The sequence below is a fragment of the Glarea lozoyensis genome (genome assembly GCF_000409485.1).
Source record: "Glarea lozoyensis ATCC 20868 chromosome Unknown GLAREA15, whole genome shotgun sequence".
In the NCBI taxonomy this organism is placed as follows: Eukaryota; Fungi; Ascomycota; class Leotiomycetes; order Helotiales; family Helotiaceae; genus Glarea; species Glarea lozoyensis.
Genome location: NW_007360989.1, coordinates 721,361 through 745,298, shown reverse-complemented (window position 1 = coordinate 745,298; position 23,938 = coordinate 721,361). Strand labels below are relative to the sequence as shown.

The window sequence follows — 23,938 nt, the reverse complement described above, 5'->3', positions numbered from 1 at the left end:
GTGAAAGGCAGCGAGTCCAACCGTTCAACCGGTCGCCTGAGAGGCTTGTACGATCGGGAATTGCAAATGTTTGCTACACTCATGTACAGGCAAAGAGTAGATAGACTCTGCACCAACATTTCTCTTGAAGCAACTGCTCTATGTTGATTTCGAGTGAAGGGTTCTTCCAAATCAAGAAAGAAGCTCTCCATCTGGAAGAATCCCTGCGTCAATCATCTCGAATCGGCAGGACAAGATCAAAATCGCCGAGTTTTCAAGGCTGCACCTGGATGCTTGTTAATAGAAACATGATTAAGTTATCTGTCGTATCTTGTCTTAGCCATCGGCAGATATAGGTCCTTTTTACTGTTTTTTCTGTTTCTGTTTCTGTTTCTGTCTATGTCTCTACCAAACGCTTTCCAAAGGATCGCCGACCAAACAAACAAACCCCAGGTTTCGGCTCACCAGAAGGGCGGGAAGTGACGTCACCACCGCTCGAGGGGGGTTTGCGACCACAGACCTCGACCCTTTGCGTGGAAAGGAGCGGCAGTCTGGGAAATTGCAGCTAACCATTTGCTAGCTTAAACTATGATGCCAACAAGATCCAAGGCATCCTCTCATCAACTCTCATGTACTTTCTCTTTCACCAAAATTCTTGATCAGAACACTTTGCACGTACTCGAACATCACGGATTGCCTCAGCCCATACCCATTGCGAGCTGTGCTACCCACGATTGCGAGAGAACATCTAAATGACATCACCCAAGCAATAAGATATCTACCTCGCTGAGAAATACCTACACGCCAGCTCACCCCTCTTCGGCTGTGGAGAGAATACACTTGCTCTACGGACCTGAAACTGGGCTTCCCAGCATCACGAACATATACAAGACGTTGGCAACAAAGAACCACATCCTGAACAAAAAAACCCCTAACAGAATGGCGCAAACGACAGCAGTCGTGCCCACGGGTCCTATTGAGGACGTTCCGATGGGCCATGCTACTCACTCCTCCAAATTGGAAGACCAAGCTGCCGCGGCCGCGCTCTACGTCACCAAACCACAGTCTCAGACAAATAGCAACAGTGGAAACAGTTTCCTCGACAGCGACAACAAATTGTCTTCCGCCGGTATGTCCAAGCGACCCAACACATGAAATACAGTCTATGAAAGCTCTACTAACACCATACTAGGCGCTGCAGCGTCTCTTAAGTATGCGAATCCGCAGGATCTTCCAAGTTACCCTTCCACGGGGCTCAAGAAGAACACTTCTGCAGCCGGTGCTGCCGCCACAATTGGGTGGAACAATCAGAAACCATTCGAGCACTGGAAGCCGGATCCATCCGCCCCAGCTGCTGCCGCTGCTCTTTCTGCGAAAGACTACAAGATGAAGCCTCTATGGCAGCCAGAACAGAGCGCACACGGCGCAAAGGCCGCGCTTTTAGCACACAAAAATGACGGAAAAGTTGAGATTTGGAGACCTGAAGCAACCAGTGCTGGAAGCTCGGCCGCCACGCAAGCTTTTAAGAAATTCGGAGCAGGCCAATCATCACCTCAGATAGATTATGGATATACTGCTCTTGGTCGACAAGGCTCCTTGTTGGCTGCAACTGGCGCAATGTCAACGAGTCGAAAGAGAGCGGACTCAACACCACAGCCACCTTCAAAGCTGGAGACGTACCCCGACGAAGCTAACGCAGTCGCAAATGCCTTGAGTGCGGCCACTTCAGCTCACAAGAGTAAAAGACGCACTGATGCTTTGCCACAAGGTGGATCGGTTCCTTTTACGACCATGTCAAGAGAAATGTACACTTCTCACCCACCTGTGGCCCCAGAGGTCAATGAGATGAACAGGCAAAACTCACTGCACGCATCAGCCGTTGCCATGGCTCAGCAAATGTACAAGGTTCAAGAAAAGCAAGCGGAGGATAAAAGGAACTCGCACAGCCACAGCGGAGCTGTTGCTGCTCATGGCAGAAAGAGCTCAACCTCTACCTCTACAGATGAAGCGCCGGCGATGCGATTCAATAACTTACAGGAAGCCGCTCAAAAATTGGCGCAAGAGCGCCTTGCAAAGCTTCATGACGAACATGCTCAGAACCGCGAGTATCGGGATTACTATGGTTCCAGCAAACAGCCATCATCTAGACTATCAATCCGAGGACGAGCTCGTCGCCGCGCTTCTAGCGACGGAGGCCTGGACGAAGATCGTGAGCAATCCAACAAGATTCGCGCCCAGATGTCTATATTCTCAAACAACATCACTCAAGTGGACGAAAAGAAGCGAAAAGAGGACAGAGAGAAGTTGATTGCCGCTGCTCAACGTAATGTTACTAAGCGCTTGCATGGTATAGATGAAAAGGTATTCGCAGATACCGGAAAGGTGGCACCCTCGCTTCTCAACGAGTGGGAAATCAAAGCACACGCAGCCGCCCAGGCAAAGAGTGACAATCGCATGGAGAATCACGGGAAGATTCATATTGGTGGTGGCAAATTCATCAACCAAAGTGCTGTCGACCTGGTTGCCTCGAAGAACGTCCAACCGGTTCTAGATGAAATCAATGAAAAGGCAGAGGAGAAGCGACTTCGTGAAGCCGAATTGAAGGCCGATGAGGAGAAGGCTAGACTGGATGCAGCAAAGAAGAAGGAGAAAGAAAGAGAGGAAAAGGAAATCAATCGAAAGTTGAAACGTAAGTGTTCTTTTGCGTTTGTTGGAGCTTGCTTGCAATGCTAATTATGATCAGAACATGACAAGGAAGAAGAAAAGGCTAGGAAGGCAGAGGAAAAGGCAGCAAGGGATGAAGAGAAGAGACTTGCGAAGGAGAAAAGAAACTCCCATAAAGTTGAGGCTGCCGTGGTCAATGACTCAAAACAAGATGCCGATACTGCCAGAGCTTCAGAGGTCGTTGAAAGTCCGGTTGAGCATGAAGCTACCGAATCATCTCCTACCACAGCTGCCGCATCAGCGCCGCGTCAGCCATCACCCGCTCCAGTTACTGACCGCCCAGCTGCCATACGTACTTCCATGGAAGACCAGGCTAGCTTGCGCATGCGTGAAAATGCTGATGCAGCGAACCCTAATGACTCAACCCCCCTATCACCTCAATCGCCTACCAAGGATGGCGGTAAGGTCAAGAGCTGGTTGAAGAACAGATTCTCCCGTGGATCCAGCAAGGCGCAGAAACCTGCAGACTATCCAGAAAAGAAGGAGCCGGAAAAGTCTAGTAGCTTCATTGGTGGTGCGGCATTGACTGGAGCGAGCACCAAGAATGCAAGCAATGTGAGTCTTGGTGCAAGGAGCTCAAGTATTCGCGATGTTGCGCTTGCATCATCCGCAAGCAAAACCAAATCCCAGGAATCTTTAGGCCTAGCCACAGAGTCTGCGAAGGATAGACCCGCTAGTCGAGGCGATACCGTCAGCACAGTGAGTACATTGAGCACCGTTGGTCCCGCCGATGAACCAGAGGAAGAAGAGGAAGAGTTTCTTGAGGCGAGAGACAATTTTGACGAAGATCTGGCACCACCTCCCACTTTCCCAGCACAAAAAAGCAGTAGCCCTGCCAGATCTACAAAATTCGTCGAGGAGATTTAAAAGTCGCAGTAATGTGACGGAGAAGGATAGCGGAAGTCATAGGCAACAACATATAAGGGGATCCTTTTAGCGTGCTTGTTATCTGAAATCTGCTTTTATTACTTCTTCATACCCAACCTATTTAATCTTGTACATCCGGCAACATGGATTGGGGGGCCAGGAGGAATACCCGGATGGATTTAGCGTTTTATTTATGCCTGGGTTTTGATGTTTTTGGATGCTTAGTATGGTATTTGGTGTAAAATCTAGTATCTAGTTTCTAACTGAACTGTAAATGTGGTCTGATATATATATGTGTTGAAATGAACATTGAATGGAGGTTTGGATTATGTGTTTTGTCTATAAATTTAAACCGGATTTTTCGTAGTTGGTCACGTCAACACATCAGACGAAGCCTATGGTATCTACAGTTACATTAAGAGAGCACTACACTCAGTATCGCTCGTGTATTTTAATCAATCACATGGGCACGTTCGTATCTGGATGAATAATTTTGGTGGTCGTTAGCCGACAATATATTCCCTCCACATTTTGACCGCCGCTAATCCCCACACGACATCACCACACTGCTACCTACCATCCATACCGAATCCTGCAGCCAGCTTCTTTCACCTCCTAACGCTCAATTGAGCAGAGATGCGCACACCAGCAGCCCCATATCTCCCACCATAATCATGCCTCCCAAACCCATCACGATGTCGAACTTCAAACGCGCCCCTCAAGCTACCCCCCACCACAGCTCCCTCCTCTCAACCCTCAAATCCACCACCATGATCGAATCCAAGCCCGTCCTCCCCGCAGAAATTATCTCTAGGATACTAGACTACCTACCCATCCCCGACCTCCTCTCTTTCGCGCGCACCAGTAAAAGAATGCTGGAAATGGTATACGAGGACTCTAGATGGGTGCAGAGGTTACACGCGATGGGGCTTTGGAATGAGGGCGAGGCTCGGAAGAGGTTTGAAGAAGGGATGAAGAGGAAGAGAGAGGTGATGCGGAAGAGACATGAGGAGGAGGCTAAGAGACTGGGTATCGGTGTGCAGAATGGTGTCGGGGCGCAAAGGAAAGTCAGTACGACGCTTTTTGACGCCGGCGTAGAGGAGGAAAGACAAAGGAGGAGCCAGGATGTCAAATCTAGGGTTTCGGTCGATGGGTTTGAGACTCTGACGTTGGGATCGAAAGCGCAGTCCCCGATCGAGAGGGCCCCGATGCTAGATCCAGAGGCGCTGCTTAACATTTTCTCGGGCGTGCGCTCTATTCGTGGATCTGCGAGACTGGAATATGGGAAGATATATGCGGCGCTGGCGCCGTTCTATTTTGATCTTGCGAGGTCGAGAAGTCATGTCGATCCTGTTATTTTTCGGGTGTATAGAGATCCCGAGCAGCAGGCGCAGATGCTGGCTCATCTTACGGTCTTTGCGAAGAGTGATTGGGCTCAGGGTTGGAGACAGAGGGAGGAGAGATTGGTTACTATGATTGGAGTTTTCGAAAATGCGGTATTAAGGGAATTTGAGAAGGGATATGAGGTGTGGGATATAGATGGGAGCATGAGACGGTATGCGCATGTTCTTGGGGTGCTAAATGGGGGACATGCTGGGATTGAACTGTTTGTTCAGAAACATCCCATTTTTAATGAGAAGTTGGGGAATCCGATGGAGTGTATTAATCAGGCTTCGTCGGATGCTATCGCATTGGAACCCTCGAGGGAGTTTCTAGAAAGTCTTGCGGTGAAGATCAATGAGCAGGCGAATATCATTGATCGGGTTTTTCCCACTGGAGAGGATGTGCTGCAGGTATTCTTGGATAAAGTTGCGGAAGACATCCTCATGGAGTATGTAACGCCTCTATTTGATGAGGCACATGAGCGCAACCTTACCTCATACCTGAAAGCTGTATCTGGAATTTTCGAGCAAAGTCTGAGGTTTAGCTTATCACTTAAGCCTTCGAAAAACTCCGGCGATGACTTTTCAGAAAAGACAAAGGCATTGGTAGCGAGAGTGTTTGAACCACATGTGGACCTGTACCTGACGGAAGAAGCAGATCATTTCAAGAAGCTAGCAGAAAGCGAAGTAGATGAGTGGGATAAGCAATTATCGGAACAGGAAGCTACGAAAGAATCATTCTACATGGGTAACTTCAATCGACAAGCGGATAAGAAAGATTTCCTAAGCTCTTTCAAGAAAGTGGTCATGATGCCCGTCAACGTTTTACCTACTGCAATCACAATGCCATTTGGGGGTATGGGACCTGCAAGTAAAACTACTCTAGCTGCGCCAGTACCGAAATCACTGTCGGTTCCAGTCTCGAATCCACCTTCAAGACCGAATACTCCTGGTCATGGTCCACCGTCGCCATTACCCGAGGCTCCAACGGATGAATTGGCAGCCAAAGCTGCCTTGATGACCTCGAAGCTTGAAGGTATCAAATCATTGTTTAGTATCGAAGTCGCTCTCGACCTCACACATTCTGCGAAAGCCAGCATAGAAAGAGCGGCTCTTTTCGTCCGACTTGGAGGTCAAACAGGCGAAGAAGCTCGTGAGCAATGCGAGGCAATCTTTGTTGTCCTCCTCCAAATTCTAGGCACCCGCCACGTCAAAATTGGATTCGACAAAGCAGTGGAACATCTATCTAAATACAACCCTCGCGAAGTAAGCGAACATCAACAAGGTGTTGCCCCCCTTGTGACCTTCCTCGAACTTGTCAACGTCGGTGATCTCATCTCCCAGATGATAGACGTCTTCTACGAACAACAACTCGCGGCAACCAAACTGGCCGATCGAAATGATTTCTTAGACCCAGCTGTGAAAGCGAAAAAGAAGTTCGAACAAATGCTGGATGAGAGTGTTGCTGCGGGTCTTAACAAGGGTATCGACGTTCTCATGGATGAAGTCGAATACCTCTGCGCTACTCTGCAGAAACCAACAGATTATAATCCGCTCGACCCTGGTCCTGGTAAACTTATGGACTTTGATATTGGCCCAACCCTCGCTGCCAAACAAGTCGTCCAATTAGTCGAATCCCATACTAAAATGCTCAACGGCTCAACCGACAAAAACACCCTCGACGTCTTCAACCAAGAAGTCGGACTCCGTCTCTTCACCGCTTTTTGCAAGCACCTGAAACGCCAGCGCGTTTCCACAGACGGTGCCATCGCTCTTATCTCCGATACCAATCTCTTCTACACTTACATCCGCACGCTTCGCAACTCGGATTTACTGGAGTATTTCAAGGCGTTGAGGGAGTTGAGTCAGATATATCTGATCGAAGCGAAACACGCGAAGGATATGGCGGAGGTCATAGCTGATGGGGGTCGTTTCGGGGGCGTGTTTCGCGCGGAAGAGGTTTATGAGTTTGCGGAGAGGAGGGCGGATTGGTATAGTGTTAAGAGGGAGGTTGAGAGGGCTATGTATGGGATTGGGTGTGGGATTATGTAGATTTGGGATAGATGGTTGTGAAAATGGTATTGCAAAAGTTTGGATGTTCTTGCCGATCTCGTCTCCTTAGAACGATCTCATGTTCTCATATGGGTCCACGTTAACTTCTCATATTTAAATGGCAATATTTACCACCAACTTCACGGCGGCAATGGTTCACCATAATTTCAGACCTCTATCATCCTGCATGTTCTGCATTGCACAAACCTAATCATATCCGAATGAGCTCAAATCCACACTCTACATATAAGCCAACACCATCTGAGATTTTTACTGTAACACTACACAACAACTCAGCACTGTGAAACCTATCAAGAGCATGGTCGAATCCTGAGATTTGAACTCCCAATGATCACTTCGTCTGATGCTAGGTAGCCTCGAGGCAACCTAGGCAAATTACCCCACATTCTAAGGTGGGGTCGGGATATATGTCCCATGACTGAATGCTCATGTGTATATAAATCAAATATCTAGTGCTATTTCTAATTGCTACTTGTCTGAAAGTTTAAACTTAAAGCGCATCAAAGAGACATTGGATATAAGCCAAAATCCCTTGATCACAACGATTTACACCTGACTCCCCCTCAACCAACTCACCCAACACACCCACCTCACCACTATGGAAGCAGTCAAAACCCTAACCCTCAAATCCGGCACCTCAATCCCCTCCATCCTCCTCCCAACCTTCCAAATCTTCACCCCAGGCCACACCGCAAATAAATCCTCCATCCTCGCCACCCCACGCGTAACACACACATACGGTCCTCACCCCCGGCAAACACTAGATCTCTATCTCCCTCCCTCCTCCCCTTCCCCCAATTCCACTTTACACTCATCAGATCCGTCTCCGATCCTCATCTTCCTCCACGGCGGCGGCCTAACCCACGGCTCCAAACTCAGCCCCGAACATCCCCTGGTCTACCATAGCACCGGGTCTTTCTTCGCGCAACGCGGCGTCACGACTATCATCCCGGATTACCGACGTGTGGGCGTCGAGGGCGAAGACGCGGCGTACCCTTCTGGCGGCGAGGATGTGAGTTTGACGCTGAAATGGGTGGTCGCAAATCTATGTCAGGAGGGGGAACGGGAGGTTGTGGTGATGGGGAATTCAGCTGGGGGTGTACATGCTAGTACGTGGGCTTTTGACTCGTTGTTTCTTGAGGAACGGAAGGGGATGAGCGGGGGGAATTTGAGGGTTAAGGGCGTGGTGGAGTTAGCTGTGCCGTTTGATTTTGCGGAGGGGGTGGAGGGGGCGGCGGTGAAGTATTTTGGGGGGAAGGAGGGGGAGAAGTGTGCGGTTGGGATAGTGGAGGCGCTTGGGAGGGAAGGGGTGAGTAGAGAGGAGGTTGCGGTGCCGAAGGTTTTGGTGTTGTTGGGGGAGTATGAGCCAGAAATTATTGAGGGGCCGACGGGGAGGTTTGTGGAGGCTTGGAAGAGGGTTTGGGGAGAGGGGTTGGAGTTTAAGGTGTTAAAGGGGCATAATCATATTAGTCCGCCGTGGGCTTTGATGGCGGGGGAGGCGGAAGGAGAGAAGTGGGCGGAAGATTTGGTGGAGTGGATTAAAAATTGAGGAGTCAGATTGCTGGGTATCATTCTTCTAATTTTCTGACGGACGACGTTCTAGTTCTGAAAAATGAGTAATCAGCCTTTCCACTTTCCAAACTTCTGGTAATCTCTGAATAGTGTGGTAAACACAGATCTTCCACTAGAGTCCAAACTCTCATTAATCATCCTCCTCATTTCAGGCGTTGTAGTATCAAAGATTGCGTAGATTCCTGGGACCATTTTCTCCCTAATCTCAGGTAACATGCGCATCTCAAGCTGCAACCTTATATATGTGGTAAGAACATATTGCATATGTTGAGCAGCCATTCCCTTGGCTTTTTGTGTTGCAGAAGTAAGACTGTTGTGCTGCGATCGAGTGACTGATGAGACGCTAGGATCGCATATGAGAGTGAGAAGTCGGGTGTAGGCTTCGGCATGTTTGGCTCCGAGTTGGTGTTTTGTAGAAGAAAGCCATGGTGGAGGTGCCATAAACTTGGTGGTTTTAGTCGTGCTGTGAGGAAGCGGTATGAATAAACATCGGAGGAGGGCTTGCATGACTTGAACGACAAGGTGGAAATGTCCCTGCAATTTCAGTCGATGCGAGGTAAGCACTGCCTGCATAATTTGGCAGAGATTGAGGTAAATGGTACCCGCTCTCATAGAATGGAGGGATGGCCCATTGCGAGAGCACATGATAGTGATACTACCGAGTGTACTATCAATACTCCATTGTGACATACATCGACCCTAAATCAGTGTTAGGTTTGAAGAGCTGACGTGTTTGTAAAACTTACCTTAGTTCGAAGCATAAAGACCATTGTCTCACTAATAAGACGAAATCGGCGAACCTCCGTAGTCCTCCAGAGAGTTCCGCATAAGATAGTGTACATGGTGGTCAAATCAAATTCTTGGCTTTTTTCTTCGCCTTCGTCATTGGAACGTTTTTGTGTGTCTGGCAATGTTAGTACAGTGGTAATATACTTTCAAATCAAAACTCTCACCCTCGCACGAGGCAATCACCTGCCGGATGGCTAGAAGCTTTTCCAAATGCATCAACCCCGCACTGTCAGAACCAACCAGCAAATCTAGTACCGCCAGCTTTTCCTTTTGTGTCTTACGACTTGTAGCAAGTTGAGCTTCTTTGATAATAGCCTGCCGGCCGAAAGATGTCAAGACGTCGCCAATCTCACTGAGCTCCAACTTATCGCTTCCGTGGTCGCTAAACGTAGCAAAGAATATGGCGAGCCGTGTACCGGTGTCGAGTCCATTATCATTCAAGAAATCCTCCGATTTCATCAACGTAGAAGCATAAGTCTTAGTTGATGCCAATTCTGAGGGCATGATCTCTAGAGCAGGTAATGCGTCGAGAATGGACAGTAGGTTAAGCGAATGGTCGATAGTCGTTTCTTTTCTTGAAACCTTCTTTTCTAGCTTCTTCATTGTTGCTTCCATTTGAGTCAAGAGTGATTCCTTGAATGTCTTGAGAATATTTTGAAACCTTGAGGCGCTAATAATATCAGCCTCACTAAGAAGTGCGATCTTGTTGTGCAGTACTCTGAGCGTCACGTCAAGGAGAGCAATTTCCGCGTAATTCCAAGTCTTGCCCTTATTTTTAAAGTCGATAGATTTCATCTTCTTCTTAATCTGGTCCAAGGTACTAGTAAGGTATTCTCTGGTTCTGGCTTGATCTGGATTATTTGTCATTTGACTAGTACTCTTGTTAGTCTTGTCAAAGTAGTAGGGTCGAGATAGGTACCTTATTGTTAACCGGACAAGCTCCTTGAATATTGAAAGAGTATTTTTGTGGGTGGTGACACAACCTTCTGGAAAGATTTCCGCTAAAGAGACAAGAGATTGGAAAGACATATCCTACTCCTCATTAGCATACGAAACAAGCTGCGAATATACTAGGATCTCTCACCTCGTAAAAAGTCGGCTTGTGCATTACTTTGACTTGCAAACTAAGAATTGCTGGATCCAGAGGAAGCACATTGAACATAGGCTCTGCCATTTTTGCCATCATATCCGGCTTGAGAGACCACTTCGTCATAACTCGTTCTCGATCACTTTTAGAGAAAAGATCAAGGGGCATTTCAAGAAGTGACTGAATTGCGAAGGACTGCACCTCCATTGTGTCTTCTGACGAATCACCACCAAGCATGATTTCCAAAATAGTCGCTAGAACTGAAAGTTAGCAGGGTGTTACATGGCTTCGATATTTCGCGCGGTAACTAACCTGTGACCGGGGGACAATTGAGGACCAAATCATTGCGCAGAAGTGAGAGCCAAAGGTCACGGAATGTCGTTTTTGGGTCAAGAGAAGCGTCAGAGTCATCGGCAAGCAGAAAGATGTTGCTCATGATGTCTATAAAGCCAGATTCTTCTTCTAATTTGGGCCCGAGCCTACATAGATTAGCAGCTATTCATGAAAGATTTGGTACAGAACTTACATCAACACAGTAGGGTATTCAACAAAAAGAGTATGGACACAAGACGAAAGGGTCCAAGAGAACCCTCTATTTGTCGAGTGTTTGGGCTCATCGCGCTCTCCTGAAACATCAGATTTAAAAGCAAGAATGTTTCCAATCGACTTGTCCAGTACTTCGATAAACACATTGAGAAATCCGAGTAGTAAAGGCTCTATGGTCGTGTTGAACGTACTTCCCGGCTCTGTAGCATTCCACAACGAACACATGGCTCTAAATTTCTCCGAAATTTCAAGGTTATCTCTCTCTTTCTCAAACTTGGCCTTATGAATTTTTCGTAGATCTGATAGTATACTGGCGTCAGATTTGCACATCAACTCCAACTCTTCAAGAGTGGCCTTCTGTATCCAGTTGAGAGACTGGGATAGAATGTTCCACGAGCGCCATCTATATCGTTTATCCAATTGAGCGTTACGAACAATACGATAGAGTCGAATACCAACAGCATCAACCACATCTTCATTCGAAACAGCACCTGCTATAGCCTGTAAGATGACAGACACGGCGTTCGGGGTATCGTTGACTTCTGACTCCAACCACTCTAGAATTTGAGCAATTTGTTGAAGAGTCAAAGATGGCTCAAATATCTTTTGTAGCTCTTTCTGCAGAGAATCACCTTCCCAAGGGCTGAAGAATTTAAGTTCAACTTCTTCCCTCAATTTCTCGAACTTTACAAGCTCAGCGTGCCAATGGTGTAAAAACCCATTTAGATCACGAGCTTTCGCAAATTCATGCATCAGTGGTATCAAAACATCTGAGCTGACTGTTTCTGACCATTGATATCCATCTCTGAATGGGAGCTTCGTGATTTTACTCAGAAGTTTGCTGAGCAGGTCCTCGCTAGGATCCGGAATTAAGAACACATTGCCATCAAGCTTCAGCAGCGCAGCCACTAGGGACCAATCGGGCTCTTCCTCACTGAGAGCATATTGAGAAGTGACTTTGCGCAAACTTGGTAGATCAAGCTTTACCTTGAAGTGTATAGCACTAAGGAGCATTGAGTGAAGAGCCGTGCAGTTAAGCAAATGCCTTTTTGCTACAAACCCTTCCTGAAGAACATTGAAAGCATGTTGCAGCCATGAATCGTCGTGCTGTTTTCGGCGACCATTTCCATGCGTCTGAATTGATCGAATAGCTATATCGAAAAAAACCGGAGCAGTAGCAGGGTCTTGTATGACAAAGACTTTCGTCAGAGTGCTTAGAAGCTGGGATTCCGCATTTGCGAGCAAATCTGATCTTGCAGGTATCAGGATATTTCTAGCGGCGAGCATTTCTAACTCCGATTTCCAATGACCATCCTTTAAAAGTTGTAACATAGGCTTTGTGCAATGCAAAGAGAATACCATCAGGTCGTTCTCGCCAACTACTCGGCTCTGCCATATATCGATAAATGGTGAAAGCCAAGTGCTCGTTATGCGCGATCCTGCGTGGCGAGATAACAATGAAAGCCAGAGTCCCAATAGTTTGGCAGATTCTTCTGCAGAAGTTCGAATTGTTGATTTCATATATTCCGCCGTAAACGCCATATCTCGTCCGTTCTCCTGGCTCGCAACCGACTCTGCCGCGGTTGTAATAAAGCTCAGCACAGCGTGCGCCGCTTGTAAAACTGATGTAATGTTGACTTTACTCGCATTGGCGCTCTCCTCAACAGGTGTTCGTTTCCGTTTTTTTGAGCTCTTCTTTGATTCTTCCGGTTTCTCTTCTCCATTTTGTCCCGCTTCGCCAGCAGCTTTGTTTAGACCCTCGACGGTAGCTCTAAGAATTTCCGTAAATTTCTTCTCAACCAGTAGCCTAGCAGCCGTATTCCTCGGCACCGATTGAATTAAGTACCCCAATAGCCACCAAGCGTCTGGACTTTGTTGTGGAGTCGTATCTTTCTTGTCGGACAATTTCTTCAATATCCAACGTAGTAGCCATTCTTCTCTTCCATGGTACACCGCCTTATTTCTGAACTCTTTTACGCTTCTGCCAATGACCTCGAGATGAACACCAATAAATTTTGCAGCTTCAATAAGTTGGTCGTCGAATGGCGCGGATGCTTTCTCCAACGACGTTAAACGTTCTTGCGCAGCTTTTGATTTCGAAGCCTAAGAAAGCCATTAGCTACAATTCCAATCAAGCATTATCAGAAAACAAACGCACCATTGAGTACAATATTTGCGCTTCAAAAGCGCATTGTATCAATCGCAACCACAACCAATGTTTTCACCCACCATAACTTTTTCTGCCGACTCTCCACCACGCTAAACTTTCCATGAACCAGGAACTCTCACCGCCTTGACACAACGCCGGAGCCATCACAAGCTTTACCAAGCTCGCGCAACGCAACTGTTTACAGCTGTTCCAACAACTCATATTCTTGCGCAAATTCCAAAAGGTACGTCAATTGCATCTGCGGTTACCCAATTGATACAACCCGAAACTCGCGATGCCATTTGGGAAGCAACAGAGACTGACACGACGAAAATAGGAGCACGAGACGAAAAATGCCTGAAACTTCAATCCCACCACCTGTCGCGGCGCGTCCGAGTAAACCAGTTTCCGAAGCTCTTCTCAATGAAAAAGTACGGCATATCTCTCTTGTCAATCCTCTCATTCCGAGCCCAAACGCTAACAAAACAACCCAGTGGGACCGCTGTCTTTCCTCCCTCCTAATCCGCTCATCACTCGGTCTCTCCTTCGGTGTCGTCTTCTCCGTCTTACTATTTAAACGAAGAGCATGGCCTGCGTTTGTCGGATTGGGTTTCGGAGCTGGAAGAGCTTATGAGGAGTGTAATGGCAGCTTCTTGAGGACGAATCGGGACGGAGTTAGAGTTACAAGACCTTAGGGGGAGATTAATTGGCATTGGGGATAGGAGGGTGATAGGAAGGAAGCGTTGTACAGCGGTTAGAAGATGAAGCGAGAGAGTCAATGGGAGCTGTACTTGTACAAAGGTATGAATATACAGGGATCGGAATCGAAATGGTGTTTGCAATACAGATTCAATTTCCGCGTATACTCGGTTTCTGGGTACAGGTTCCTAGGCTAGGATACAAGCACTTGCCGGTGAAAGCGCATCGTCAATCTCCTAGTAGCTCTCTCGAAATATACTTTGAGGCACTCAGGAAACTTCAAGACCAAACACTAACCCTAGTATCCCCCCCCCCGATATCACCCAGGACACCAAGAACGGCTCTTCACCAAACCCTGCCAAAGAATAAGATAGTAATAACTATCAACAAACTAATATTTAACTTTAATTTTGATCATCGTTGTCATTCGATTAACTTCCCTAATTGCTACAAATACTAATGTTGGTTGAAAATCTCCTATGATTAAGAGTTTGTGGATTAAAGATTCCAGCTCCATCCGAGTGAGCAAGGTTTAATAGGTTACGGCATTGAACTGGGATTTATTTGAGACATCTCGATAGTAAAACCAGTACTGGCGGAAACAACTATCAAGTGAAGTTCTTCAAGAAGAGTAATATTCGTCGGCCCTTTCCCTCTTCACGTCTCAAAATCACACACAAATACAATGCTGAGAATAATGGGAATGCATTTATCAATCTGCTTGGTGTTCAACCTATCAGTCCATCAAATAGTTAACTTCTATACCCAATCTGCACACCCAGAACACCTCATAACGACCCATAATCCAATATACCACTTCCCTTACTCCATCTTCGTTTCCATCTACGACGTGCACACCTAGAACACCTCACACTATCAACCATCCAATCCACCACTCCCCGGAATCCATCTTCACTCCAACCAACCTACGACTTACTAGTTCCCCTCCTAGTCAACCCCCCACACGCACCCTCACAACCCTCCCTATGCACACTCCCCTCACTCAACCCATCAAACCTCCTATGTCCAAACCCCCTCACAAATCCATATCTATCATCAAGCAGCCTCGTTTCCTCTCCTTCCGTCCCCATATCCTCCACATCAAGAACATGAGCCCGCGAGCTGAGCAGCTTATAAACGCAATACGACGCTTTAACGAGGATAACACCTAAGATCGTAACGGTGACTAAGAGCAGGATGATCAAGATTGGGAGCTCGAAGGCGGTGATGGTTATAGCCGGGGGGAGTATGCGGCGCGGGAGACGGTGGGTTGAGAAGTCTGGGGGACGCCAGGAGAGGCGGCTGGAGAGGTATGCTGTTGTCATTGCTGTGGTGATGAAGAGATGGGTGGTTGGATTGTGATGGTGATTGTTGGGTTGATGATGTGTTAACGAGTGTCTGGTGGTTTCATTCTTTGACACTTTGACTTGCTATACTGCGGCATTATGAAAGGGAAAAGAGAATCAACTTTCGACTGTTGACTTGATTTGGTCGTACCTTCCTCGCTTAGTGAAAGGGGTGGTTGACGAAGGGGGAGGTGCTATGGTGTATGCTTCTCTGGGATAGTTTGACTTTTCGCTTGATCTCCACCAGACCTATGTTGCCGAATGGAAGAGAGATACAGAAGCTCATGATTTCATGACCTCAAAACCGTAAATTGACTTGGAGAAGAGACGTGGGTTCCAGCGAATGCTTTATGTAAAGCAGTGTATCTGGGAAGCAAACAAGGTTGGGCAATAAGTGCAATGATATATGGAAGTCTTGACCCTAGTTCATCCGCTTCTGATGCTTTGCACTTGAAGGAGAATTGACGGCTTGAAATTCCCCCACTTGAGAATAGAACTCCTCACCCATCTTAAAAGCATAACCCAAAGTAGAAACAGAAAACAGCGTGCTCCATGAAGGACTTAAAATTGTTTGACGCCTTGAAAATTGCCTACAGTATTAACAGAAAGATGTTAGGAAAAGCACTTGATCTTGAATAAAGAGCGAGTAGACAACAAAAGTATCTGACATGGCCAAACGAGATCAAGAAATAGAGTAGAGATGGTGGTCGATCCCAAGCAAGGTCCAAGTCTGCAAAATCCAAACAATAAACCGCATCACTAAGGACTGGGCACACGGAAATAAGTAGATAAGGTCTTCTCAGTACCATTTGTACCGATTCAGCTCAAACGAAGATATACTTCCACTCAACTGGCGTGTATCACTTGACAACTCCAGCCGACAAAACGACAATAACACGCGAGACTCATCGCATAGCTGCATCACCAACCTTTCCGTGCAACCTCACATCAGACAAAGGCTCCGTATCAAACTAATTTTAGCCCATCATCGTGTGACTATCCATCGTGGCAGCACAGACAACGCAGTACAAGAAAGAAAGGCTCGAAACGTTTCCCAAAGAATCAGATGTCTTTCGGCCCATCCGATGCGAAAAGAGGGTCGAAGCGTTTCGGTAGATGGAAGTTCTCGAAGCAGCACCCCCGGTTTTGATTTTCAGCGAGCCCCCTGAACGGGTATGGCGCGAGGTGCGGCGGTAAGCGAGTAGGAGTGGGCCGTACTCGCGTGGCTTTAAATTGCGAAAGCTGTGACTTTATTTTTGGGAGATGTGAAGGTCGGGGGGTGATTGGTTTGGTGTGGAGGTTGTCAGGGAAAGGAGAGATGGGTGTGGGATATTGGTGTTGGGAGTCGGCTAGGTGTAGTGTTGGTGATGTGGTATGGGGAAGGTATTTTTGCTGCAGATGCGGCGCCAACGATGAAAACCTTCCATTTGATGTTTCTAGAAGGAATTCTGTGAGGATGATGAACCAAGAAGATGGAAAGTCCTTGAATTTCGTCGATCATCTGCTGTGATTCGAGGAAACCAGCCGTGATCACTTGAGTCTAAATCCTGGCACAGCACTGACGATGTCCGGTACTAACTGTAATTGGTCCATGTAATTTTAGACGTTAGAATTTGTTTCGAGCAATTCATGCAAAACGAGGTTCGAGAGCACCCGTAGTTGAATCATGGAGCAGCGAAAAGGTGTTTGGCGGCCAGGTTGTCGTCTGGTGAAAAGATGGTATAAACTTTTAGGTAACGTTGGTATAGTCATCATGAATCCTCCGGCTGATGTGGTGTTCTGTACTACCTTCTCCTCAGGTCGTAGCTCTAAATCCCAAATGCAGTCAGAGAACTGGGCGAAGTATAAGTATATTTATATGCACCAACAGGAGGCTCATCCTGTAGGTTTGCGTGTCGATGGTGTGCGCAGAGTGCCAGGTACAAAGCAGTATAGCCACGTCTATTGGACCAGAGCACGAGAGCGGACTCTTGGTGGCGTTATTTTTGTCTCCATCCGCACTTTGTATGCAAGTAAGATTGGGACATATGCTTGTATTATCCGAAAGATCCCCAAAGACGACAGCTGCATGGCAAAGACGTTGCAAACCAGCTCTTTGAGGTTCTCGTGAGAATGGTTCAAGCATATTGAGATATGTTTCGTCTCGAGACTTGATCTTGTCAAAGGATTCCTGACATGAAAGCCTTCATTTCCCAAGTTCGGCAAATGCGTTTGACCTCCTGAGACGAAAGCCGGTTCCCTGCTGTTCTCTGTGGGGGAGCCTGAGAACTTGCTGATGCTTCAAAACTCGAGCAGCTGGGATGATAGCTTTTGAACCATCCAGGCATACAAGGGACATTTTGACACAACCACTTCCTCAACTAACATCTCGCGTAATCGACATCAGCGTGGCTCTTCCTGTTTGTGAAACCGCTATTTTGCTTGAGGGGGGAGAACTGGTGAGGCTTTTGACAGTGACGGAACGGAGAAGAAGAAAAAGAAGAAGAATCATAGGCCAGTCATAGTATTGAATCTTGAGAAAAGACCAGAAACGGCAATTCCGACATCACTACCGGTTGAGCATCAAAGCGGGCGCCTACACGTCGGAGGCTGTAGAATTGAGATTGGGAAAGAGAAGGTCACAGAGAATAAATCGTCGTGCTCCACGGTGGTTCCAATGATTCAAGTGACAGACTGTCGGACTGCACCAAAGTCTCAGTAGTAACTGCACTGCTCGGTCGGTGCATTCACTAGACCTCTAGAGCGTTTTCACAAAAATCCCGAACTAAACGGACTACCACGATTTGCGCTGTCAACTGAAAGGTAAATATGAGAGAAATATTTTCAACGAGCATTCCCTTTTTTTTTCAGTTAAATAAATCAGATCTCTACTGCAGATTCTTGGGGGTTGAAAGGATTGAACTGCTGTTCCCCGCTGTAAATTCGCCAATAATCATTTCCTAAAGCGAGGCACTAGCGGCTGGGTGCGGTTCGGTCGCAGCCTCCCTTTCCATTTCTCGCCAGGTGCCAGGTGCCAGGTCCGCCGCCGGGGTCAGACCTGACATCCCTATTCCCTATTTTCTGCTCGCTCTCACCTCCTTCGACATTACAAACACCGCGTCTCTCGTCCACCGACACGAAAGTTGTCCCATCAACTCTACGACTTGCCTCTACGGCACGGTGACAATTGCGGTATCTTCGCTCGCTGCAGACAGGAAAGCGATTGATTCTGTTTTGGTATGTTATTTTCACTTCAACTCCTGAACCTACCAAACCACCGCTTTGCGATCCATCGGAGCCTCAACCTGCCTGCCATCGAATTTTCGGACACCCGGCCACGTCACTATCTTGACCACCACTGTGGCATTCACCGTCGCGCCGATCATCGATATTGTGACGACTCTTCTATTTATACCCCTTTGTCCATGCCACCGTGGTGGTGGAGCTCTTGTTTTGCAATGGCACTCTCAGCCGGACTGATAGGCTTGCGCTAACATTTTTAGCATAGACTGCAACACCTTGAACAATTGAATTTGCGCCACGGCCACAACAAACCTATCACTGTAATCTACGATAATCTCAGAAATCAGCCAAGATGGGTTGCGGTATGAGTACAGAGGAGAAGGAGGGGAAGCAGAGAAATGAAGAGATTGAGAATCAGCTGAAGAGGGATAAGATGTTGCAACGTAACGAGATCAAGATGCTCTTGCTCGGTGGGTAAATCAATATCGCACATATTCTGCACTGCTAATAAATCATAGGTGCCGGAGAGTCTGGAAAATCGACAATCATTAAACAAATGAAGCTCATCCACGAAGGGGGTTACTCCCGCGACGAAAGGGAATCGTTCAAGGAAATCATTTTCAGCAATACAGTGCAGTCGATGCGAGTTATTCTCGAAGCGATGGAATCGCTTGAGCTTCCATTAGATGATCAGAGAGCAGAGTATCACGTCCAGACAATTTTTATGCAGCCGGCACAAATCGAGGGCGACAATCTTCCACCAGAGGTTGGAACTGCCATCGCAGCCTTATGGAAAGACCAAGGTGTTTTGGACTGTTTCAAGCGCTCAAGAGAGTATCAGTTGAATGACTCTGCCAGATAGTAAGCGCTGCCACCTTATCGATGGCTCATCTTGTGGAGACTAACATCGTGCCTAGTTACTTCGATAACATCGATCGAATCGCCCAGCACGATTATATGCCAGACGACCAGGATGTCCTCCGCTCGCGTGTCAAGACCACTGGTATTACGGAGACCACATTCATTATTGGCGACCTTACATACCGTATGTTCGATGTGGGAGGACAACGTTCAGAACGTAAGAAGTGGATTCACTGCTTCGAGAACGTCACTACTATCCTTTTCTTGGTCGCCATTTCCGAGTACGACCAACTTCTCTTCGAAGACGAGACCGTCAACCGTATGCAAGAGGCGTTGACCCTTTTCGATTCGATTTGCAATTCTAGATGGTTTATTAAGACCTCAATTATCTTGTTCTTGAACAAGATCGATAGATTCAAGGAGAAGCTCCCAGTCAGCCCCATGAAGAACTACTTCCCTGATTATGAGGGTGGAGAAGATTACCAGGCTGCTTGCGACTACATCTTGAACCGATTCGTCAGCTTGAACCAGCACGAGACGAAACAAATTTACACCCATTTTACTTGCGCCACCGATACCACCCAAATTAGATTCGTCATGGCGGCTGTGAATGGTAGGCATCTCAAACTCATACTTATACAATTTCATGCTAACATGTTCTAGACATTATCATCCAAGAGAACCTTCGTCTTTGCGGTCTGATATAGTCATCGGACTTTACAATTTGCTCTATGCGTACAAGAAGTTTTCTTCCTCTCGGATTCGCTCTCGGATAAATAGGCGTTCATTTTCAAAATTCGGCGGTCCCTTTATTATACCAACACCTGGCTTGCCCAACTGTACCATTTCATAATCCAAATCAAATCCACCAATCCCTGACAACACTAAATGTGGTGGAAACCTCGCAGTGACAATTGTTGGGAAGCTGTTGTGCACAAACAAGCCTTGCGTTTCGAATCTGCTTCATTGTTTTTATTGTTTGTTTATTTTTTCATTGCCTATTCATTTCAGCGCAGGCTTCTCTTGTGCTGGACAAGAACTCTCCTCGATTACTTTGTGGGCTGAAGTTCCAGACGATACACACAGCTTGATTGTGTGATTCTTAGTCCTTTTAATAGCGACGACAAGCTTCTTCTTTGAAAAGCTTGGTTATGATAGCTGGTCGGTTGAAATATTTTACACGCCCTAGCTGGATCTTGATGTCGTGGGCGGGTGACGAAGAGGAAGAGACTTTATGGGAATGGTGGGAAAGGGACTGTAAAATCAGACTCCAGCGAGGCATGGCGTGGGTGGAAACAAGGAGAGGCTTGTTGCCAAAATCTTGATGTCTTCATCTCGACTTTTCATCATTCGTGCATGTCTATGGTGCATTGGAGGTAGGGGGTGAGGGTGGTTTGAGTGAGTCAAGAAATAGCCGAATAGAGTGCTGATATGATATTTTTGATGATAATTTGCCTACTGTGAGCTGTGTCTGTGAGAACTAAATGCATTTGGGATCTGGTGCTTGATATTGAGAAAGCTGGGTTTGATTGGTCGCTAGGGTGTTGCGTAACCAGTTCAGGCTTCGAACGCTTTTGTACGACGTTAAAATCTGTCCACACTTCTCTCTACACCGCATGTGACAATCAACTTGATAATGCGTCGAAGATCTTTTTGTTCTGATACTCGTTTTTGACGCCTCTACTTTTCTGATCTACAACGCGTGATCATGCATCTTCTCCGTTTGCTTGTCATCACCTGGTTGTCGCTTGGAGGGCTATCATGGGCGTATATCGATTTCGAAGCGATCAGGAAGATTGGTAATTGGACGGCGGAGGCACGGGGGAGGATTGTTGGGGAGGGAAAGGTGGTAGGAGGTGGAGGTGGAGAGTTTGGGGGGTTTGATGGTGGAGGTGTGGGACAGAGTGTTCTTGGTGATTTGGGTGGTGGTGGTGGGGATGATGGGGAGGAGGTTGAGGATGTAAGTTGTTTTACTTTTGTTTTTGATCTGGTTGGGGAGAGGAGAGGGGATGGGATGGGGTGGAGGTTATGTTGGAGATGATACGGAGGCTTAGAATATCAGGGTTATGAGGTGGGAGTAGTGTGAATTTCTACTAATAATAACAGACCATAACAGCATCCCTTCAAATACTCTGTTCAGACCTATTATCTCAACTTGAGAAACCGGCACCTTTGAAACCTGTATGTCTTTCCCCCTTATATCCTCCTCATATCTCCTCTTCCTTATCTACCTCCACCTACTTATTTAACCTTACCTCCCCATCTGACACAAGCAGTCCCCAACACCCCCCTGCACAACTATAACTTCAGAATACCACACCTTCCTCGCCTCAACAGCCCGTCTCATATCTTCAATCGCCACTCGTCAGGCGCGTTATCAGTGGGATGCGGAGAGTAGTGTGCATGCGAAATTGGCTTGGTTGCAGAGGTTGTGGGCTAGTCGGAAGGGTGTGAGTACTTCCATTTCTCCAATCTTTCACTATTTGCATCTTTATGATATGAGATGGGAGGGACCCAAAAATGAGATGTTAGGGGAAATTGCTAACAAAGAATAGAATTCCAACGAAAGAAGTTTTATAGAACAACAACTTGCGTTATATAATCCTACTAGATGTTTTGGGAAGAATGAGGTGCTGAGACGGGGGGTGGAGGTAGTGGAGTTGGTTAATGATGTTATTGATGAGTTTAGGTGAGGGATGGCGGGGACGGGCGAGAGAGCGAATGAGAAAAATGGAGAGTTCTGGGTAATGAGGTGTTCGTGAGGTTGTGGTAATGGAATAATAATCAGTAGTCGATGGGATGTCGTGGACGGATAATGGACCGGTTGGTAAATTATGTGATTTCGTGTGTGAGACGGACAAGTCTTCCCGGGAAGATGTTAATAACGATAGTCCTAGTCTGGTGCTTTGAGAGGTTTCTGTCAAGAGTGAGCTTTTAATGACAAGACTACATTTAATCCAACAACATGAATATCTAAAGGAATAGACAAGGGTAAGGTATGAATGTACGACGCTATAAGTGTGACAAACATTTGATTATCTGATGAGCTTTGCAAGACTTGATACATAGATTAATCCAAGGCCTAGGGTGATAAATAGAGTCGATATCAATTGAAGCTTATTTGCGACTACCTGGGTATATCCTTTTTCTACCCAAACTCCCAAATGCCCAAAACCCAAAGCCTACAAAGCCTCAAAAGAGTCATTCAAATATGTGACGAAAGTCTCCCGGATCCTCTTAACCGGCACAGCATTCGTCCTATTCAGACTTATAAATTGTCTCCTTATCCTCTGTAGCGCGGGTAATCCGATCGGATTATTCGGCAACTCAACAACCAACTCCTCCTTCCCCTCCCCAACATCCACCACACCACCTCCCTCCCCAGGATGATCTTTCGCCCACTCCAAAATCCGATTCACAATCCCTTGTGTACTCTTATCCAACTCATACAGGTAATCCTCACTACTCGGCGCCTTCAAAACCGTAGCAGCATTCGGCCGAACCGCTTTCTTGACCCCCTCACTCCCAATAATCTCATCCCAAATCGCTTCTCCAGGGGGCGACTCGTCTTCCCAAACAACCGTGAACAACGGACTATCCCATCTCGTCATCGCATTCGGTTCCTCATATCTAAACACCAGATTCTCCCAACACTCCCTCTCATACGGTCCTTCCTCCGCACTCGCTTCCCCTCCAGCAGCCAACCGCTTCTCATTAATCTCCCTCGCATCCCCCACCGGAATCCCAACCTGTAACAAACAATGCGGCGTCCTCAACGCCTTAGCCTCACAGTAAAGCTGGTACCGCCACCCTTTTATATAATTAAACCCATCTAGAATCACTATATCCTTCGCGCTCAACACGCGCTTCACAGCGCCGTAGATAGTCGCGCGCGCATCTTTTTCGGAGGCGTTGTTGGAGCGTTCGTGGTCCCCTTTGGATTCGAGGTTGTAGACTGTGCGGGGGATTGAGAGGATGTGGTCTGAGATTAGGTGGACGCGGAGGGAGGAGGAGGGTGAGGTAGTTGGGAGGGAGGAGATGCGGGTTTGGAGGTAGGTGTGGAGTTGTTTTGCGCGGTGGGTTTTGCCGGATGTGGGGATGCCGGTTATTATTATTAACTGGCAAGTTGAGTTAGAGATTATTTCAAGGAGACTGGACAGCGAGTTGGGGGACTTACGGGCATTTTTGCGATGTTAGGTAGTGGGGTTGGTGGGATGAAGATTGTCAGATATTTGAGGCTTCGGCGTTAAGATGTCGGTCACGTTTAAAGTGGAAACTTTTATCTTCGTCGTCGACCTCACCGACTGTTGAACATTCAAGATATCACAATCGTAGTTAGATTTTGACATCTATCCGGATGATTGCCTAGTTTGCTTTCTTACATAATCGGTAGAGTGTCTTCTTCATGATGTTGCCCTTTTTCAGGCTAGATTGGATTTCGCTGCTAATACGAAGTAGTTCCTCAGTCAACACAATCGTCCTCCTCGATGCTTGCTTGCCTTCCAGGCATAGGGATAGGGAATAGAGCAAATCCTTAGCAATGTGGCCTCAATGTTCGCTCAGTCTACTGAGCAAGCTCAATTCTGATATGGCGACCCAACTCTATAGAGTTTCCTCCTTGATTTAGTCGCTCGTCTTCTCC

The 23,938-nt window shown here is 47.0% G+C and overlaps 9 protein-coding genes across 9 annotated transcripts; 6 read left to right on the top strand and 3 right to left on the bottom strand.

The window, feature by feature from the left end:
* Nucleotides 1-918: 918 nt before the first annotated feature.
* GLAREA_06069 (uncharacterized protein) lies at nucleotides 919-3,570 on the top strand (the record flags this gene model as incomplete). Its single annotated transcript, XM_008081483.1, has 3 exons — nucleotides 919-1,108; nucleotides 1,172-2,668; nucleotides 2,723-3,570. 3 exons carry the CDS (start codon nucleotides 919-921, stop codon nucleotides 3,568-3,570), a joined length of 2,535 nt encoding a protein of 844 aa, XP_008079674.1.
* Nucleotides 3,571-4,265: 695 nt separating this feature from the next.
* On the top strand, nucleotides 4,266-7,004 carry GLAREA_06068 (F-box; the record flags this gene model as incomplete). Its single annotated transcript, XM_008081482.1, has 1 exon — nucleotides 4,266-7,004. One exon carries the CDS (start codon nucleotides 4,266-4,268, stop codon nucleotides 7,002-7,004), a length of 2,739 nt encoding a protein of 912 aa, XP_008079673.1.
* Nucleotides 7,005-7,623: 619 nt separating this feature from the next.
* Nucleotides 7,624-8,574, top strand: GLAREA_06067 (alpha/beta-Hydrolase; the record flags this gene model as incomplete). Its single annotated transcript, XM_008081481.1, has 1 exon — nucleotides 7,624-8,574. The coding sequence occupies one exon, from the start codon at nucleotides 7,624-7,626 to the stop codon at nucleotides 8,572-8,574; it is 951 nt and encodes a 316-aa protein (XP_008079672.1).
* A 71-nt stretch (nucleotides 8,575-8,645) lies between these two features.
* GLAREA_06066 (uncharacterized protein) lies at nucleotides 8,646-13,180 on the bottom strand (the record flags this gene model as incomplete). The annotated part of the gene is made up of 8 exons (XM_008081480.1): nucleotides 8,646-9,296; nucleotides 9,344-9,501; nucleotides 9,551-10,257; nucleotides 10,306-10,418; nucleotides 10,471-10,727; nucleotides 10,786-10,952; nucleotides 11,000-13,122; nucleotides 13,178-13,180. The coding sequence occupies 8 exons, from the start codon at nucleotides 13,178-13,180 to the stop codon at nucleotides 8,646-8,648; spliced, it is 4,179 nt and encodes a 1,392-aa protein (XP_008079671.1).
* Nucleotides 13,181-13,521: 341 nt separating this feature from the next.
* GLAREA_06065 (uncharacterized protein) lies at nucleotides 13,522-13,863 on the top strand (the record flags this gene model as incomplete). Its single annotated transcript, XM_008081479.1, has 2 exons — nucleotides 13,522-13,599; nucleotides 13,663-13,863. The coding sequence occupies 2 exons, from the start codon at nucleotides 13,522-13,524 to the stop codon at nucleotides 13,861-13,863; spliced, it is 279 nt and encodes a 92-aa protein (XP_008079670.1).
* Nucleotides 13,864-14,595: 732 nt separating this feature from the next.
* On the bottom strand, nucleotides 14,596-15,192 carry GLAREA_06064 (uncharacterized protein; the record flags this gene model as incomplete). Its single annotated transcript, XM_008081478.1, has 2 exons — nucleotides 14,596-14,600; nucleotides 14,805-15,192. The coding sequence occupies 2 exons, from the start codon at nucleotides 15,190-15,192 to the stop codon at nucleotides 14,596-14,598; spliced, it is 393 nt and encodes a 130-aa protein (XP_008079669.1).
* Nucleotides 15,193-18,787: 3,595 nt separating this feature from the next.
* GLAREA_06063 (P-loop containing nucleoside triphosphate hydrolase) lies at nucleotides 18,788-20,003 on the top strand (the record flags this gene model as incomplete). The annotated part of the gene is made up of 4 exons (XM_008081477.1): nucleotides 18,788-18,905; nucleotides 18,954-19,296; nucleotides 19,353-19,909; nucleotides 19,960-20,003. 4 exons carry the CDS (start codon nucleotides 18,788-18,790, stop codon nucleotides 20,001-20,003), a joined length of 1,062 nt encoding a protein of 353 aa, XP_008079668.1.
* Nucleotides 20,004-21,004: 1,001 nt separating this feature from the next.
* Nucleotides 21,005-21,989, top strand: GLAREA_06062 (uncharacterized protein; the record flags this gene model as incomplete). The annotated part of the gene is made up of 4 exons (XM_008081476.1): nucleotides 21,005-21,256; nucleotides 21,403-21,477; nucleotides 21,573-21,746; nucleotides 21,852-21,989. The coding sequence occupies 4 exons, from the start codon at nucleotides 21,005-21,007 to the stop codon at nucleotides 21,987-21,989; spliced, it is 639 nt and encodes a 212-aa protein (XP_008079667.1).
* Nucleotides 21,990-22,478: 489 nt separating this feature from the next.
* Nucleotides 22,479-23,479, bottom strand: GLAREA_06061 (P-loop containing nucleoside triphosphate hydrolase; the record flags this gene model as incomplete). Its single annotated transcript, XM_008081475.1, has 2 exons — nucleotides 22,479-23,414; nucleotides 23,474-23,479. The coding sequence occupies 2 exons, from the start codon at nucleotides 23,477-23,479 to the stop codon at nucleotides 22,479-22,481; spliced, it is 942 nt and encodes a 313-aa protein (XP_008079666.1).
* Between the last annotated feature and the right edge of the window lie 459 nt (nucleotides 23,480-23,938).